The sequence below is a fragment of the Cornus florida genome, unplaced genomic scaffold (assembly GCF_030987335.1).
Source record: "Cornus florida cultivar Cherokee Brave unplaced genomic scaffold, ASM3098733v1 CherokeeBrave_3.0.0_Hap2_scaffold_312, whole genome shotgun sequence".
In the NCBI taxonomy this organism is placed as follows: domain Eukaryota; kingdom Viridiplantae; phylum Streptophyta; class Magnoliopsida; order Cornales; family Cornaceae; genus Cornus; species Cornus florida.
In genome coordinates this window covers 2,501-19,973 of record NW_026775819.1, presented here as the reverse complement: position 1 = coordinate 19,973, position 17,473 = coordinate 2,501, and the positions used below count along the sequence as shown (strand labels likewise).

General features: G+C 45.0%; 3 protein-coding genes across 3 annotated transcripts in view; all 3 read left to right on the top strand.

Annotated features, from left to right (window-relative positions):
* Positions 1 to 6: 6 nt before the first annotated feature.
* LOC132291099 (NADH-ubiquinone oxidoreductase chain 2-like) lies at positions 7 to 4,315 on the top strand. Its single transcript, XM_059790225.1, has 2 exons — positions 7 to 1,884; positions 3,079 to 4,315. Exons 1-2 carry the CDS (start codon positions 1,697 to 1,699, stop codon positions 3,503 to 3,505), a joined length of 615 nt encoding a protein of 204 aa, XP_059646208.1. The 5' UTR covers positions 7 to 1,696; the 3' UTR covers positions 3,506 to 4,315.
* A 3,867-nt stretch (positions 4,316 to 8,182) lies between these two features.
* Positions 8,183 to 10,819, top strand: LOC132291097 (NAD(P)H-quinone oxidoreductase chain 4, chloroplastic). The gene has a single exon (XM_059790223.1). The coding sequence runs from the start codon at positions 8,299 to 8,301 to the stop codon at positions 9,697 to 9,699; it is 1,401 nt and encodes a 466-aa protein (XP_059646206.1). The 5' UTR covers positions 8,183 to 8,298; the 3' UTR covers positions 9,700 to 10,819.
* Positions 10,820 to 10,960: 141 nt separating this feature from the next.
* The window catches only part of LOC132291098 (cytochrome c biogenesis CcmF C-terminal-like mitochondrial protein), an 8,529-nt gene continuing 2,016 nt past the window's right edge, over positions 10,961 to 17,473 (top strand). The window contains 4 exon segments of the mRNA XM_059790224.1: positions 10,961 to 12,446; positions 13,392 to 13,973; positions 13,975 to 14,072; positions 14,075 to 17,473. The exon segment at positions 14,075 to 17,473 is cut by the window's right edge and continues 2,016 nt beyond it. Of these exon segments, the coding sequence (XP_059646207.1) occupies positions 11,575 to 12,446; positions 13,392 to 13,973; positions 13,975 to 14,072; positions 14,075 to 14,136 (1,614 nt within the window). The 5' untranslated portion in view covers positions 10,961 to 11,574 and the 3' untranslated portion in view covers positions 14,137 to 17,473.

Below are 17,473 nucleotides of genomic sequence, written 5' to 3'. Positions count from 1 at the left end.
CGGTCGAGTCACTTCAAATAGTCAATCAAAATATCGAGAGATGGAGCTATCTCTTTCTTGTGTTTAGTGAGGAGGCTGAGAAAAAAAGGTCCAACGGTCGAAAAGAAAAAGCACTTCCGTTGGATGACGAATATGCTTTTTCTTCATTTTGATGACGAAACACTAGAAGAACACCTGTCAATATTACGGGACCTTCCACTGAAAGGGGGAGCCAGCCATTACTACCAAATATGAATGAGAGATTGGTTTAGTAATGACATCTTAAATAAGCCTTCTACCTATCCCTCAGTTGAAGCACCTAAAGGAGAGTCTCGTCTCCGCTGCTACAATTGCTTCAGCGGGAGAGCTGCTGTCGGTATTGGAAACGGACTTCGTTCCTCGTCGATTCATTCCGTGACTAGAAAGTCATCATTAGCTAAACCAAATTATTTGGTTATGCCATTTTGGGCTTTGCTTTAACCGAAGCTATTGCATCGTTTGCCCCAATGATGGCTTTTTGATCTCATCCGTATTCCGATCGAAGAAAGAAGATAACCTTTTTCATTCTGACTACTATCCTTGTTGAAGCGGATATAGCTCACAGTGCTCTCATTTATAGATACTGGAAATTAAAAAGTCTCATGAAGAAAGCCAATCTTCTGAATATTATGACTTTATTGGTAAGACCCTTCGTAAGATGGATAATATCCATCTTATATTATTACGTACTTACAATGGTTCATGGGCTGCTGTTATTTCCAGACCTTTGATTCTGGTTTCATTTTTTCTGTGGAGTCCTTGGAATCAAGCTCAAGCTAGACCGAGGACTCATTTGGCATTAACGTGCTTCTCGAGCCGGAACCTTTATCTCCGGCGTAAGCCGCCTTATCAAACATTCGCGCACAAAGCGCGGACACAGAAAACTCTTTTCCGATATATGGGCTCTGGAAGCCCCCAACTCGCCCCTGGGCTACCACCACAGCTCAACCCAGGCGAATATGACTGGTACGCGAAACTTTGGGGAGTGTTGTGAATGCGAACCACTACTCTCGCACTCTCCAAAACGAGATATTCCAAGTCCATATGATGGAACTAAAAAACGATCTTGTAAAGATCTTTGATTCTCAACGCTAATGCTGGAACCCCAAATCGGGGAAATTCTGAATGTTGCGCTTTACGGTGATATTCGACAAGAAGCCTTCGAATTTCTCGAAGCAAAGATTCGACCCGTAAGCTCAATCCGAGAAAGTTTTGAACGAAATATATTTACAGGTAGCCTAAACCACGTGATTCGAGATATCGAACAAAGGGGGGCTACCGCCTCCATCTACAAAGAATTCTATTCGTACTTCACTGACGAGGAATTCCGACGGTCGACGATCGACCCATAAGACTCACCTCTGTTCTGTGGTTCTTATCTTCCTATTTCTCAGCCACCGCTTACTTCTCCCTTGACTCTATCAAATCCATCTTTCATGGAATTCTCTTCTATAGGAGAAGAAAGGGTTTGGAATTCTTTCTATTTTTGATTCATGGACTCCTTTTTTGTTTAGCATCCCCTTTCTACATTCCATTATTTTATGGAACCTGGTGTGGAATCACCACACATTCATTGTTGGTCTGGCTGCTGGTCTAGCGAGCCTGACTATCCTAGCCGCCTAGAAGCCTGCCTGCCGAAGACCATCACATAAGTAACTCAGTGCTCCATACGGGGGAAATGAAAGCAGAATTCGTTCGTATCCTCTCCCACATGTTCAATCTTTTTTTAGCGGTTTCCCCAGAAATCTTTCTCATTAATGCAACCTCTATTTTGCTCATTCATGGAGTTGTATTTAGTACCTCTAAGAAAAATGATTATCCACCGTTAGTCAGTAATGTGGGTTGGCTTGGATTACTTAGTGTTGCGCGCCTAGGAGGGCAGCTCGCTTTGGGATGCGGAGGAGCTATTATCGCCCAGCTCCCTAACCTAATGCGGCACCGGGTTCGGACCGCAGGGAACCGTAGCATGGGGGGACGCCTAATCCTTTTGCCGCCGCAAGGCTGGCTAATCGTACGCAGCAGGCTCGAAGACCCCTGGTTCTGGAAGGCACATGAGTCCGAACGCTATGTTGAATGTGCGACCGACACTACACTACGTAGGTACCTGTGCAGGTGAGGCGTCGGTCGGTCCTAGAAACGGCGGCAGCGGCGCGAGGAGTTAACGACCGGACGTGCTGCAACCTAGGGATCACCAGGCAGCTCTTTCGCTCTATAGGGATCGGAAGGAGGGCATAGCACAATTCTTCTTGGAGGAGGGTTGGTTTGCCCGGGTGACTGATCCTGCCATAATTCCTACCTATAGCACCGGCAACCGAAGTCGAGCATACATACGACGATCTTCATGCGTGAATAGCCGGGAGGAAAGAAAGGGCGGTAGATGATAATGAGAAAAGGGCGCCTAGTCTGGACGGGGCGGGCGGAATGGATGAGCTAAAGGTGCCATGCCATGGAGTGGGGAATATCCCGAGTCTCGTGTAAGACAACTCAATCTCGCGGCCGAGGGAGGAACTGAGGGACCTTCTCGAGCACAGGATAGGTAATTGAGAGATAGAGCTAGCCTATTCGTTATGGGGAATCAATGCTCCGGGCCGAATAGAGCTTACCTACGGCGCATATTAGCTTAGCTGCGCTTAATAGGCCGGTTTGGCTTCCTCTCTGGCGGCCACTTTCCTTACCTTACCCCCCTAGACACTCCCACTCCAAGCTAGGCCTGCTGAGCAAGATGCATTGCTCTTTTCTCTTCTGTGGACGCACCTACGTATGACCGGGGCCGGGAAGAGAAACACTTTTCTCTCCGGCGGGCTTTCTCTCGTAAAGCCAAAGACGCCCCAAGACAGGGTACAACTGTTGGGAAGGGGACATGATCAATAGAACCTGGCTGGATCCGGGCTGGGATAGTGGCACCCGCTCCTAACCAGTTCCGAAAAGGTTCGCTCATGCTGGAGGGAGCATCCCCACTTAGTGATCGGTCCGCTAGTTCACGCAAATCCGAAGAAGTTATCACGGACGAGCCACATGCAGGGAAACTTGCCCGTGTGGTTCTGGCCGGGCTTTCCTGAGGTATCTAATAACCTTGCTTCTGCTCGCCGCCGGCGCACCTCTCCTAACTATTGCCCATTTATTCTGGAATAATCTTTTTAGGAGGGATAATTTTACATATTTCTGCCAAATCCTTCTATTATTAAGTACGGCTGGTACCATTTCGATGTGTTTCGATTTTTCCGAACAAGAGAGGTTTGATGCTTCTGAATCCATTGTATTAATTCCACTTCCTACTCGCAGTATGCTCTTTATGATCTCGGCTCATGATTCAGTTGCCATGTATTTAGCTATTGAGCCTCAAAGTTTATGTTTTTATGTGATCGCAGCATCAAAAAGAAAGTCTGAATTTTCCACGGAAGCCGGCTCGAAATATTTGATCTTAGGTGCATTTCCCTCTGGAATATTATTGTTTGGGTACGACCGGACAACTACCGATATCTATTAATATCTGATTTTCGAATGTAGTTTTGTTAAATATATATCTATCTATATCGTAAACTATTGGATCGGGTATTACTTAGATGTGAACCTTGCAGACCTCATTGGTTGTTCTATTGTGATCTTACGGGGGGGAACGAAATCAAAGAATATATAGACTTGTAGAGACCCCCTCTATGTAGTTGTCTATCTAGGGCGATCGATCTACATCTTTCCCCATAGCCCTGGGTGGGGCTATGTCTCGATCTCCTATGTGCGAAATCTAAGGGACTAGTTCCTATGGAGATTCCCCTTGGTCTAATTCCACGCCTTATGACGAAGGGGGAGTCGGCGTGGCGTAAAGTGAAGATTGAGGGAAGCTTAAGCTTTCCTTATGGGGTATTCCGAAGGTGTAACCTAGGCAACGAAAAAGGGGCCCGATACTTCAACTAGAGGAGCGACCAGTTGGTTCACCAAACCCCGACCCAGCGTCACACGTTCTCCAGGTCCGAAGGGATCCAGTGCCCAACTACCGACTCCTCCCGGAATTGCGTTATCGGAGTCGAGCCAGGAATGGCCGTTAGTGGACACCCACCACTTTTCACCGGTTAGAGAGGCCCTCTTTAATACATTAAGAAAAGATGTTCACAGGGGCCAGAAAGACTCGGTCATAGGAACTTAGACCACCTACGCGCTGGTAAACTAAAACCACCTCCGACCGGATCAGAGTCAACAACAATGTCGAATCAGGCCGCCCCTTGCCTTGAAAGAATTCACACGCGGCCACCCGCTTTCCAAAAAGAAAGGGGAATCTGCTGCTTACTGCTCACGAAAACATCCGACCTATACTATAAACGTCCGCCTATCTTTCTGATCTCCTTTCCTTCTATTCATCATCTTTTTTTTCTTTGACCAATGGTTGGTTCAAAATGGGGTTGATGGTGTTGGCTAAAAAAGGGGGAGAGAGGGGAGACTTGGGCTCACTTCTTCATTTTCGTTTAGGTTCTCGAGGATTCTCAATCGTTCAATTAGAAGAGTAAAAATAGTCGTTCCTCAGCAAAGTGTCTTTCCTTTATTTGACCCGCCCTTATCTTGCCTTTCTCGCCATTTTCTCATTCAAAAGGCTTGCTTGGTAACTTCTTTATTGGTGGACTTGCTTTCTTTTTCAACCTTTGAGTCAGTTGTAAAAGAGCCTAATCTCAGAAACTCTCATTCAATGACCATAGAATCTGGACTGTCTGCTCTCTCTGTCCCCCGACCCGTAGACCATAAAGAATATAGGCTGAAGAACTTGTTCAGCCCCCAGGTTCATTTCAAGGATCCTGAACGTGGCAAAACACCTTCTACTTTTCATTACAAAACCAATATAGGAAGCGGTTTACCGATGGAAGAAGATGTTTTCTTAAGACCGGCCATACAGCTCTACCAGCCAAGCAAATGTTCGAGACGAGATACTATCATCTGACCCGGGCCTACCATACCGCGTGCCGGGGAGCGTGTGGCTCAAAAAGAGCAAGGCAAATGGGCAGATGGATCCTATGGAAGAGATTCACCGATGGCCTATGTGTGCCAAAGAAGTGGGGCAGGCCCGTACCGAAACTGGGCTTGATTGCCATCCCTGTAAACACTTCTCACTCAAAAACGAACCAAAGACGAAACCTTTAGTGGATTTCCCGTACAAGAAAAAGACTCTTTTCGCCTACCGTTTAGTGAAAGAATCCCCTTTTCTGACTGATATTCCGTTGTTCCATGAATCCACATACATAATAAATAGGGTTAGCAGATGGATGAGCTATTCCTGTTCTTCTCTATCATATCCATGGTTGCGAGCTCTCTCTCAGTTGGTAATATATATACAGGCTACCTAGTTTCCCCGGTGCTTCTTTGTCTCGAGCTACCACACATCCGTAAAGCTATTCATTTGCTCCCTGAACCCATCCCCTATTCTTCCATTCTCATCGGTTTCAAAGGAAGTGCATGATGTGGCTATAAGGTAAGTGACAGAAGGTCAGTCAGATTACGAGGTTCGACCCTTCTTTAGGCGAGGTTCGGTACTATCTAGCTCTCGGGTAAGAAGATCTGCGCCTTACTTCTCCTTGGATCTTTCATGACATTCCGAAACTGAATCATTTAGAATGAAGAACTGGTAGGGAGTGAAAGCATGTAGACTTTGCTCTCACTTTCCTTATGTATGCGGCTATGTTGAAATGAAAGTTTAGCGATCGAAGCCTTTGTTCAATAACCTTTTTTCACAATCAATTCCTGAGCGAAGCATCCTAACCTCGGCAAAGAGATTGTCAGGAAGTGATTCATGAAATCTTCATTTAGAAGCAACAGAAGAGCAAAGCGCGCCGTCTGCGACTAGCAAATGGGGGATGGGATAAACACTTTGGCCTACTACACCCGGATCCCAAAATTCGACTGTGGAACACGAGGCCTAAAGGGCCAAGGCTTGATATTGACATTGTAAGCACAGCAGTGGTTATTAATGGTGAAGTTGGCGGGATGTAATAAACAGAGAGAATTCCGTCTATGGCCAGAAAGAAGCTCATTGTAAGCATTCAAGCCCGGCACAAGAAAGAAGCCATTCTGACTCGCTTATTAATGAAAGGTAGTCGTCATATTACTCATTCGTATTGATAACGCTTGCTCGCTTTCCTTCTTTTCAGGGAAGTAAGCTCTAGCCCCTGAGGTAATGATCTAGGAACGAATAGGTACTTATTAAGGAAGCCGACGACAACGACGAAGATGCTGGCAAAAGCGTAGAGTTGACTTCCTGGCGTGCATCCCTTAACAAAAGCTCGTCCAAGGTTGACTAAATGAATTGGCGTGAAAGTCTATCAAGGAGCTCCATTATCCTTGGCTTGCGATCCCGAGCTTGGGAACGTAAGCCAAAGGCTGCAGAAAGTAAGGTCTAGTACAGAAGCTTAGTATAGGGGAACCACTGACACAAGGCTTTCGGTGCGGGAATGCTTCTTTTCATAATTCATATAACAACGTGAGGATCAAGGATATTCAATAAAAACCAGGCTATCATCCTATCTAAGCGGCTTTCTCCCGCTCCTCAAAGTGTTTTCTTAGTGATCTGTATTGTGGTACAAGAAAGTTGAGACAGAAGCAATTGTTATACCCGGCCCAATGAACTGAGACAGCACCATCATACTGAGGCGCACCAATTCCATTGTAGGCTTTATCCAAGCCAGCCCAGAGACAGGAAATAAGAAAGACTTTGGCGGGAGATTCTGAAATCTAATCTCTTCGATCTCCTTCTTTGGTTGGAAAGGGGTGGGGTGGAAAGCTCTTCGAGCTTCCCTTTTTCAATATGTGTATTTTCTCGGAGCGAGGACCTGAGTTCTCATAGCAAGATTCGTAGCCAAATAGAGCACCGAAATGAGTGAATTTCCCTTCTTTTGGGCTTCTTCACAATGTTCAACACGACTGTGTGACGCATGTCTCTCTCGTTCAGATCCAAGCTCAGATTTACAGTCTTTTTCGAGCTTTCTCTCGGCTAGAAACGAATACTGGTAGGGGAGTTCCCACCTCTTAGGGAAAATCCATCAACTGCACCAAAGGATTCAAACTCTCCTTGATACATAACTGGGGTAACCCGAGTTTCTTAAGGGTATGCAGCTTCTGTAACCTTTTCATCTCCCTCGCGGGCTTCCACATATGACATTTCCAGGCTCAGAAGCTCCCGGTCAATGACATAGGAGTCTCCCCGGTCGTAGTGCTAATAGTCAATTCCAGGTTCAAAAGCCTCCTTCTTCCCTCGCCACTCCGTTGCAAAGCACATCCAAGATTCACGCTATCAGACTCAGAAGCAAGGCAACAGGAAAAGGTGAACCCCCTCCGATTGATCTATAGATAGTCCATCCCATCAACAAGGTCCGAGAACATGAGCTAAAGCGAAAGAAATGAGCCTTCTAAAGAGTCAGAAGCTAGAGGGTTGGTAAACCGGGTACAGTACTGAATTCATAGGCCTGCTCGCGGTAATAAGTGCTGCTAAGGACCAAGTTACAAGAGATGACATGATGGGGGAAGACTAGTTAGGAGGGAGGGGAGAGTTAGCAACCGATAGGAGTCAATTAAAAGGAACCATTTTTGCAATTTTTGTTATAGCTATTGCAGCCGCTGAAGCAGCTATTGGACTGGCTATTGTTTCGTCAATTTATCGTAATCGAAAATCAACTCGTATCAACCAATCGAATTTGTTGAATAAGTAAAGGTAGTATTAATTATATAAATTCTAATAATCGTTGATTAATTTAGCATGTCTGCTACGTAAGATATAATCGTGCTTGCAAAAAGGTAGGAAATTAAAGTATCTTGGTGTTCTCTTTCATAAGTCAATCCAGAAGTAAACTAATTAAAAAAATTCTGATAAATCATTGATTCGTCTGGTATCGAAATATATGATTCGTTTATAAGTTTACTAGATCGAAATTTTGTGATGTTCAAAAATGTATAGATCCCATGTCACATTCAGTAAAGATTTATGATACATGTATCGGGTGTACTCAATGTGTCCGAGCTTGCCCCACAGATGTATTAGAAATGATACCTTGGGACGGATGTAAAGCGAAGCAAATTGCTTCTGCTCCAAGAACAGAAGACTGTGTCGGTTGTAAGAGATGTGAATCCGCTTGTCCAACGGATTTCTTGAGTGTTCGAGTTTATTTATGGCATGAAACAACTCGCAGCATGGGTCTAGCTTATTGATACGTTCCATAAAACTCCACTTGAATCCATTTGATTTTTTTTTACCGACAAAAACCCGTACTCGAAAATAAAATATTTTGAGTACGGGTTTTTCTGGTCCAAATGTATCTTGTCATTACCACGAATGATTTTCCTTGGTTAACAATAATTGTAGTTTTGCCAATAGCCGCGGGTTCTTTAATTTTCTTTCTTCCCCATAGAGGAAATAGGGTAATTAAGTGGTATACTATTTGTATATGTATATTAGAGCTCCTTCTAACAACCTATGCATTCTGTTATCATTTCCAATCAGACGATCCATTAATCCAACTAGTGGAGGATTATAAATGGATCGATTTTTTTGATTTCCACTGGCGATTGGGAATAGATGGACTTTCTATAGGACCCATTTTACTGACAGGATTCATTACTACTTTAGCTACTTTAGCGGCTTGGCCAGTTACTCGGGATTCTCGATTATTCCATTTCCTGATGTTAGCAATGTACAGCGGTCAAATAGGATCATTTTCTTCTCGGGACCTTTTGCTTTTTTTTATCATGTGGGAGTTAGAATTAATTCCCGTTTATCTACTTTTATCCATGTGGGGAGGAAAAAAGCGTCTCTATTCAGCTACAAAATTTATTTTGTACACTGCGGGGGGTTCCATTTTTCTCTTAATGGGAGTTCTGGGTGTCGGTTTATATGGTTCTAATGAACCAACATTAAATTTTGAAACATCGGCTAATCAATCGTATCCTGTGGTATTGGAAATAATATTCTATATTGGGTTTTTTATTGCGTTTGCTGTCAAATCACCGATTATACCCCTACATACATGGTTACCAGATACCCATGGAGAAGCACATTACAGTACCTGTATGCTTCTAGCTGGAATCTTATTAAAAATGGGAGCATATGGATTGGTTCGGATCAATATGGAATTATTACCGCACGCTCATTCTATATTTTCTCCTTGGTTTATCATAGTAGGTACAACGCAAATAATCTACGCAGCTTCAACATCCCTTGGCCAACGTAATTTAAAAAAAAGAATAGCCTATTCTTCTGTATCTCATATGGGTTTCATAATTATAGGAATAGGCTCTATAACCGATACGGGACTCAATGGAGCCATTTTACAAATAATCTCTCATGGATTTATTGGTGCCGCGCTTTTTTTCTTGGCAGGAACGAGTTATGATAGAATACGTCTTGCTTATCTCGACGAAATGGGCGGAATAGCTATCCTAATGCCAAAAATATTCACAATGTTCAGTAGCTTTTCGATGGCTTCTCTTGCATTACCGGGCATGAGTGGTTTTGTTGCAGAATTGATAGTATTTTTTGGAATAATTACCAGCCAAAAGTCTCTTTTAATGACAAAAATACTAATTACTTTTGTAATGGCAATTGGGATGATATTAACTCCTATTTATTCATTATCTATGTCACGTCAGATGTTCTATGGATACAAGCTATTTAATGCTCCAAACTCTTATTTTTTTGATTCTGGACGATCGTAGGCTCACTCCTCTCGTTCAAGCGCATACGAGCCAAGTAGTCAACTCGTCATCCTTAACCTTCATTGATCATAGGCGAAACGAAGTGAGAATGATGTGACATATGAATCCTCTTCCAATACGTGTGAGTCGGAGTAGGTATCCGTGTATCTTCTATCGGGAAGGTCACAACCAGGGAACTTCAGAGAACAGATAAGCAAGGCGAGTGCCCTCGACGAGAATTCACACCCTGCTTGCATTATCGCTAATCCAAATTCTGCCTCCATTTCTGGAGCATAGACTAGTCCCCTCCCTGTCAGTCGTCGTCTGCTTGACCTGGTCCCCCTCATTGGAACCTAACCTAATTCTGCCAATTCCTTCCAGCCTTACTCAACTCAAATAGGGGGTTGGGGCTCGGGTCATGCGACGGATGCAAAAGCTGGACTTTTTAAAGCAAAAAATACAAGATTTCATAGAAGAAAATCAACGTGGCGGATGAACAGGAAGCTCCTAAGAACCCCAACGAGAAAATGGGAGTTTTTAAGAGCTCGCTCCCTAGTCACGCTCCGGGCTCAACATGCTGGGCCGAGGAAGCCTGCGGCTCCCAACATCTCCCTACCATCACTACAATTAATGCTATTAATGCGATCTCTGGCTTTGTGAGGAAGATCCCTCCCACTGGATCATCATGACTCCTATGTTCCGGCTTCCAAAGTCGACCCTAAGGGAAGAATAATTTGGAAAAGGGATAACAAGAAGAACCTAGAAAGGAAAAGTTCCACCGAAAGAAAAAGAGTCAATGCCGCTCAAAGGATAAATGCTGCCGGAAGAAGAGGAAATAAGACTCGAGTTTCTGGAAATCTTTCAAGAGGTAATTCCATGGGAAGAGAAAAATGAAGAAAAAGATCGAAAAGAGAAAAAAAAGATTCAGATTGAATGGATTTATCCAGAACCCGCCGCCGTCGCACGAACCCTTTATGATTATGATGGCCGCCTCTGGGTGGATTGTGGTGCTCCCATTCCTTTAGCTTTCGGCTTCAGTAAAAACTCTTCCCCTTCGTTTTTATAGATATTGAGTTTGTATGGTAACTCAACTTTGAGTGGAAAAACACTGATTTTCTGTCAAAGAAGCATGCTTAACACAGCCTATAGCGTCAATTCGAGCCGCGTCTAAACTCAATTAAGGGTAAGGCCCCGTACTCTCTCTTCTGTGTATATATGCTATCCCTTCCCCCATACCATAGCCGGAAGGGAAGGAGGGGGACAGCGAACCTCCTGCCAAGAGGCCAAGGTTGCTTGCTAACTCTCAGCCACTTGTTAAAAGTAGAAGGAAGTGCAGCTTGATTGTCGGGGGGAATCAACGGGAAGGAAAAAAGAAGGTAGATTATTCGATTCTATTTCCTACTTTGGTAAGGATTGGCTTTAAGTGATAGGGGATGTGATTTCCATTCGTCTTTTCTTTGTTTGTATCACCGAGACACCCGAAGGGCCGGCCGTATGTACCTCGGGAGACCCCGCCCATTCAAATCAAAATAGAACAACTACGACTAAGAGGAATGGAATGTCGACCACAGGGTGAGAGAATCCTTCTAATACGAGGGCGAGTGACTGGTAAAGTAATTCAACTTCGTCATTTTGATCAGCATGGCTGCAAGTGGACTGGATTTATGTGTTTAAACTGACTACGACCAAAGTCGTGGCTACTTCAAGTCGACCCCCTATTCAAACCGAAAGAAGTACCTCACCTCACTTACGAAGAAGTAGTTGGAGCTGGGCTCCGAACTATGAGAGTTTGCTTTTTTTCTTTCATCTTTCTAAGAGCGGAAAGATCCCTTATTTGATCAGACCGCTCCTGGTGTTCTTTCTAGTCATTAACGGTCGGCTTAATTCCTTTTCGGTATGCGTTGCGAACACTTTCATTTTGAGCGTCTCATCTTCTCTAGAGAAGCGAAACTCGAACGGATAGAGCAGATGGTCCAACTACATAACTTTTTCTTTTTCATTACTTCTATGGTCGTGCCTCGTGGCACGGCAGCACCCGTACTATTTCAATGGTTCGTCAGTAGAGATGTTCCCACAGGTGCCCCTTCTTCCAATGGTACTATAATTCCTATTCCTATCCCTTCATTCCCTCTTTTGGTCTATCTACATTCCAGGAAATTCATACGCTCCACGGACGGAGCAAAAAGTGGAGTCTTGGTCAGAGAAAGCCGCCCTACTCTCCCTACTCTATTACATCTATTACAAGACATAATTGGGAGAATCCCATCCGAAACTAGAGCTAGAACCGCCGCATTTAGTTTCGTTCCCGTTTTTCATTTCCTTCTTTTCGAAGGACATTTTGCTTTCTCTCCTCTCGAATCCAAGGGGGACTTCTCATATTTAGAATCTTTCTGTGGTGTGCTCCGTTTACTATTCGTTCGTACTTTCTTCTCTTTACCACGCGATAGGTCAGCGAAGCGTGAGCGGGCGCGGAGAAGAAAACGCCAAACACTTCGGCCTAACGGGAATGAGCAACGACGAAATGACAAGATGAGGTGCCTCCATTTAGAAAGAAGGGTCGAAGGTTTTGGGCCTGTAGCTTTCCCCGTCCCCCCTTCGTCGGGTGGTGCTTGTGTGGTGGGTGCGCCACCAGAAATCGGGCTTGAAGCTCTCGCCTTACCAACGAGCCGACAGCTGATGGCTGCTGGTCACGACTACTACCAAAAAGCTCCAATGAAGATGAATATTTCACATGGAGGAGTGTGCATCTTTATGTTGGGTGTTCTTCTGTCGTGCGACCCGGCGGCTTATGTGCGACCTGTGGCCCACGCCTCCTATTTGTTCAGGGCGGGCGGCGTGAACTCTGATTCGATCCGGGTATTCAATCCCGCCGCTGAGATGCTCAGTTGACTCCTTACCCTTGATAGGAAGATGGCTTATTCAATAATTCGTGCATAAGGGTAAGGAACTTTGGATGAACTAATGCGAATGGGTGTAAGCCTCGCTGCTCGGAAACACCCAGTGCTGACCACACTGAGAGACACGAAAGCGCAGGTAACGCCAGTTGGCGAAATGGCGTTAAGCATCCCTAGCGGTACGAAAAGAGAGGTCGTGATGATATCATCTACGTCCGTACCGCTCCTCGTGGAGTAGATCCCGCATCCAACCAAGTCTTTGACCAGGGAACGGGGGAATTCCCACTACCGCTGGCAGGCCAGCCGGGCCGTGAGCGCGGTGGGAACGGGCTTCCCAAAAAGCTAGCCCGGGCCGGGGTCAGCATAGAATGAAGGGTACGGCCCTAATGTTGTGTTGGCAAAGCCAACTTCTGGGGTTGCGGGCGGAGAAAAGCGGACGTGGGGACTCGGGTCGGGGCGCAGCGTAACTAAGAGAGCCATTCCATTTAGGGCGAATGGGCGGGCACACGAGGGGTCTGGTGTCCGAGCCCATTGGTCAGACGACGACTACTTTACTTATTAGATTAGTATTAGCCGCCTATCTCGGAATTACATGGGATGGAATAGAAAGAACGCGAAGCGCTAGCGCTATAGGGTCGGTTTTTGGGGGGATAGGCTTTCTTCTTCACAAGCTTATCCCCGCCCCGACCGGCAGCTGCGGGGTCTCCCCATCTCTCCTAAACTTCCCCCCGTCTTCGGCCCGAGCTGTATGAGGCAGAAACTCGTCCCACGTACGGTTCGGAGGCCGAGCCCCACCCCAGCAGTAAGGGTGCGGCTTAGGTCAACTAACACAAAGAAGATACAGTTCACTCAACGATTGCCTGTGGGTTCCGAACTCAATATGGGGAAGGAGTGTTGTTGTTTGCGAGGTCTCGATCATTTACATGGACCCACTTCTCATTCCATTTGTGGGAATTTGATGATCTATAAACCGTCCCCAACGAACGATCGGCTCATGTTTGAGCATGATGAATCACTTCGTGCCGACCTGTTGCCAATCCACTTTCCGGCCTTATATGAGAATGGAAAACGGATGCATTTTCTGCATCGGTGGATGAAGAATCGCGAACATAAGAATTTCTGGTTGACCATGTTCCCAGAAAAAAGATACTTTCGAGAAACGACGAGCACGACTGAAGTGGCTATACATACAAATCCATTTACGGATCTATATGCTCCGATTGGAACTGGAAGTTCCAGAACAGGCGGCTGGTATACCACCATAATGAAACTGCCTTTTCTTTTTTTGATTCGGATAGGATTTATGTTGGCTTCGTTGGGAGGCTCGCGTAGTTTGTTACGTCAGCTCCAAAAGGAGAAGTTGCGTTGGAATCGAGAAAGTTCCGTGGAGTTCATAATTGCATAAAAGGAGTCAAAGTAGTGGCTGCGGCGCGTTGAGGCACTTCTTCGACGGTCCCCGTCCGCCCGGCCTGCCGGCCCGCTCTGAAGAATTAATGTTTAGGCGGGCGAGACAGAATGGGCGGGCACTACTACTAACCAAGCCAAGCCCAGTTCTAGCCGATAGGCGCTGGTAGCTTGCTTCCAATTGCCTTATATGAGAGTTGCGGCCATGGCCCGAAGGGGCCTTAAGCACTTGTACAATGCTCAAGGCTCCCTACCACCCGTTGCCCAGAGCCTTGACTTTATATGTCATTAGTCAAATAAATGCGCGCTAGCGCAACGACTTTCGCGCTTGTTGGAGCTATGAAGCATCTTAGAGTATGAAATTATATTTTGAAGCTGGATCCAAGTTTGTTCGCGTGGCCCTTATGGGTTTGGCATGGAAGACATTCTTGCTACTTCGTCTCGAGCATCGGCCATCCCCAAGTCTCACTCATTTGGAGACTGCTTTACCTTCCTTATGACAATTGTGAATATCGATCAGCCAGCCGGTCAATTCCTCCCGTTTTCTGAACATTTCGCTGAACAATGACCTTGTCTTTTGAACTGAGATTGGAAACGAACCATAAATAAGGGAGCAAAACAGACTCTTTAGAAGGAGCATTTCTGGAATGACTTCTCATTCATTCTATATAGAAATACATGCGATGGTAGAATCAAAGAAAGAGGAGGACTGAAGGGACGACAAAGGCTTAAGTTCGAACTTCAACAGGGTCAACAGGTTTTCTTTCGCTAGGCGCTAGGTCCAATCTTCATTCAATCGATCAGTAAGCCAGGACTTCGTTCCTTCTTTGAAAGCCACACGTACCAATAGAAAAAAGAAGAATCAATAGAGCGTGTTACATACAAGGATTCCAGTTTCTCTCAATCCTCTGATCTTATTCCTTGTGAGGTCGGTCTAGCTAAATTCTCTTCATTGGCTATGATAGTGCGCTATAACGCACGTTATAGTGCTCTTATTGAAGTATTTCTCATAAAACCTCCAAGATGCGTTTTCAACCCTCAATCCGGTCATACGGAACGATTCTTTGATAAGCCAGATACCATAGATCCGCTGAAAGCACTCGTCCCTCGGCCTAGTAGTCTGGTTTGACTAGTAGAACGCACACTACTCTTTCTAGTGTTGCTGAAGACAAATGCTCGGCCTGTCTCTGCTCTTGGTGGATCTTGGTCTAGATATGGAAGGGATGCCAAGCGAGATGCTGCCAGGTACGCCTCTATCTATGCTGCTGGCTCTGGTGCAAAGCCTGCTCCTGCTCGATCTTACTCGTACGCTTCTTGCTCTTACCAACCCTCACGAGGATAGCTACAGTCTTAAAGGCTTTAGAGACGAGGCCTTAAAGGACAACTTGTTAAAGGCAGCGGCGGTAGGGAGTTCGACTCTACTGTCAGCCATTGCATTCAGACAGCACTTGATTAGTCTTTTTCTAGCGTGATTTCGATGCATGGTTGGGAAAGGTCAGCTGAAAGATGGTATATCTTCATATAAGACTCTTCCTTTGTGGCGGCCCCAGTGCTTAACGTAAGGTTGCCTCCACATATGAAAAGTAAGCCCGCGGTATTAGCTAATTGACTCGCCTTAACGGCCCCTCTCACCTACACCTAATGGCTAGGCAGCCAAGGGAAGGAAGACTTGACGTGTTGAATGTATTTCGTCGTGTTGGATTCAAATACGAATTAGAAGAAGGAATGGGAACTTTGCAAGGACGGGCAAATAGTTGCACTTCCGAGAGAGTTGCCTTCGCTTTCGGAATGAAAAAGAAACTAAAGCAAGAAGCGAGAAACTTGGATGCGTTTGAAAGCCTAGCTCTTGCAGCTCAATCCCTTGCTTTGCTTGACCCTACTGTATTGGACCTTAAAGCTTGCACTGTCTTTTACAAGTTGGATGGCCGCTTTGCTAATCGAAGAAGGGCGCAATCTGGTTCCTATTTGGATGCATCAGCAAGATACGGGGAGAAAGAGATCAAAAGAAAGCTATATAATAAATACACCTAAGGTGCGTCTCGTAGGTTGACTCTTCTCACCTGAAATGTTGGGTACTAAATTACGCTATGAAATGAAAAAGCATCAAGAAAGTGTCATCCCTATTCTTAGTCTGGAATGGACGGTAAACCCGGATCTACTGACTCCTCTGGTCACTCTTCAGCTGGTCATCTCCGCTGGTCACTTTAGGGCTGGTACAGCAATTCCATTCTATACCATGCCATACTCTCTTCGTTGGTTGACTGGACATCCTCCGTCTTCATTTTCTCAAATGTGACCAATAATATAGGCTGTCTGAACCACACCCCTTAATTAACATAGTAGACCTTTCCTATTAATAACAAAAAAGCAAAGGCTTCTTTTTTGGATGATCTTCCTCAAGGCTGTCTGCCCTTTTCTTCACGCCATAGGGGGGCTTTACAGGATAGAATTACCTAATGAATAGGAACAATTGGGGAATCAAAGAGAATTCGATATATATAATATAATGACTTACATAGTGATCGAGCTGATCACCACATTCCTTTCCTCTCGCTCAAAAATCATTAGCATACTCCATACATATCCGAAGTCAGTTGGCTGAAAGACCCAGAAGTCTAGTCGTGGAGGGGTTTTAGGATAGGAATAGACAGGATTCATTTCAGATCCAGTACAAATCGAATCTGATCCCTTTTCTCATTTCTTCATTTCCTATTTTCACAAAAATGTAGCTCTTTCCTACGTTGCTTTCCGGGGCCCATCTAAATGATGTGCGCGGTACAAAGGCCTATCAATCAGGTAAAAGCTAGGAACTCTTTTGATTCATCCTATCGGCTCTGCTCATCCCAAATAGATATGATATCTTCCAGATTTAGGAAGAGAAATTCAGCCCTTTTTTCTTCCAGAATAGAATATGACTGAGAGTCCAGTTACTCTGTTTCATCGAAAACATAACGTAATAATATTATGGAATATCTTACGTCGTTATAAGTTCAGATTCATTCAATGAGCATCCTTTATTTCATAGAAATTGGGGGCAATAGAATCTCCTTGCGTAGGGGCGGCCAACCGATCCAACTTTCAGGCATCAAGATACGTTTCAGGCGTGGATGAAACTCATAAGAGATTCCCGTTCTTGAAAATCTGCACTTTTCAAAATCCAGAAAACAGAAGGGATTCTAGGATTTGATTCCTCCCTTTGGCAAAGACTGATTTGCATACCTATTCCGGTTGATCCACACCATACTTACTTCTCGTAAGATGATACACACTAGCTAACAATCCGACTGGTGCTACATCATAGGCATACTGGTAACGTAGATAATTGTAACCATATACATATGAACTGAGAGCAACGAACAATTCTCGGGCTTTATTTGTCAAGTCAATCTTCCTTTGTAATCGAAGTCCAAAGATCTATGAACTATAGCTCATGCTTGACTAGCCAAGCAAATGAACGACCAGCATTCCTTCACGTCCCACATTTCTATTTGTATGAG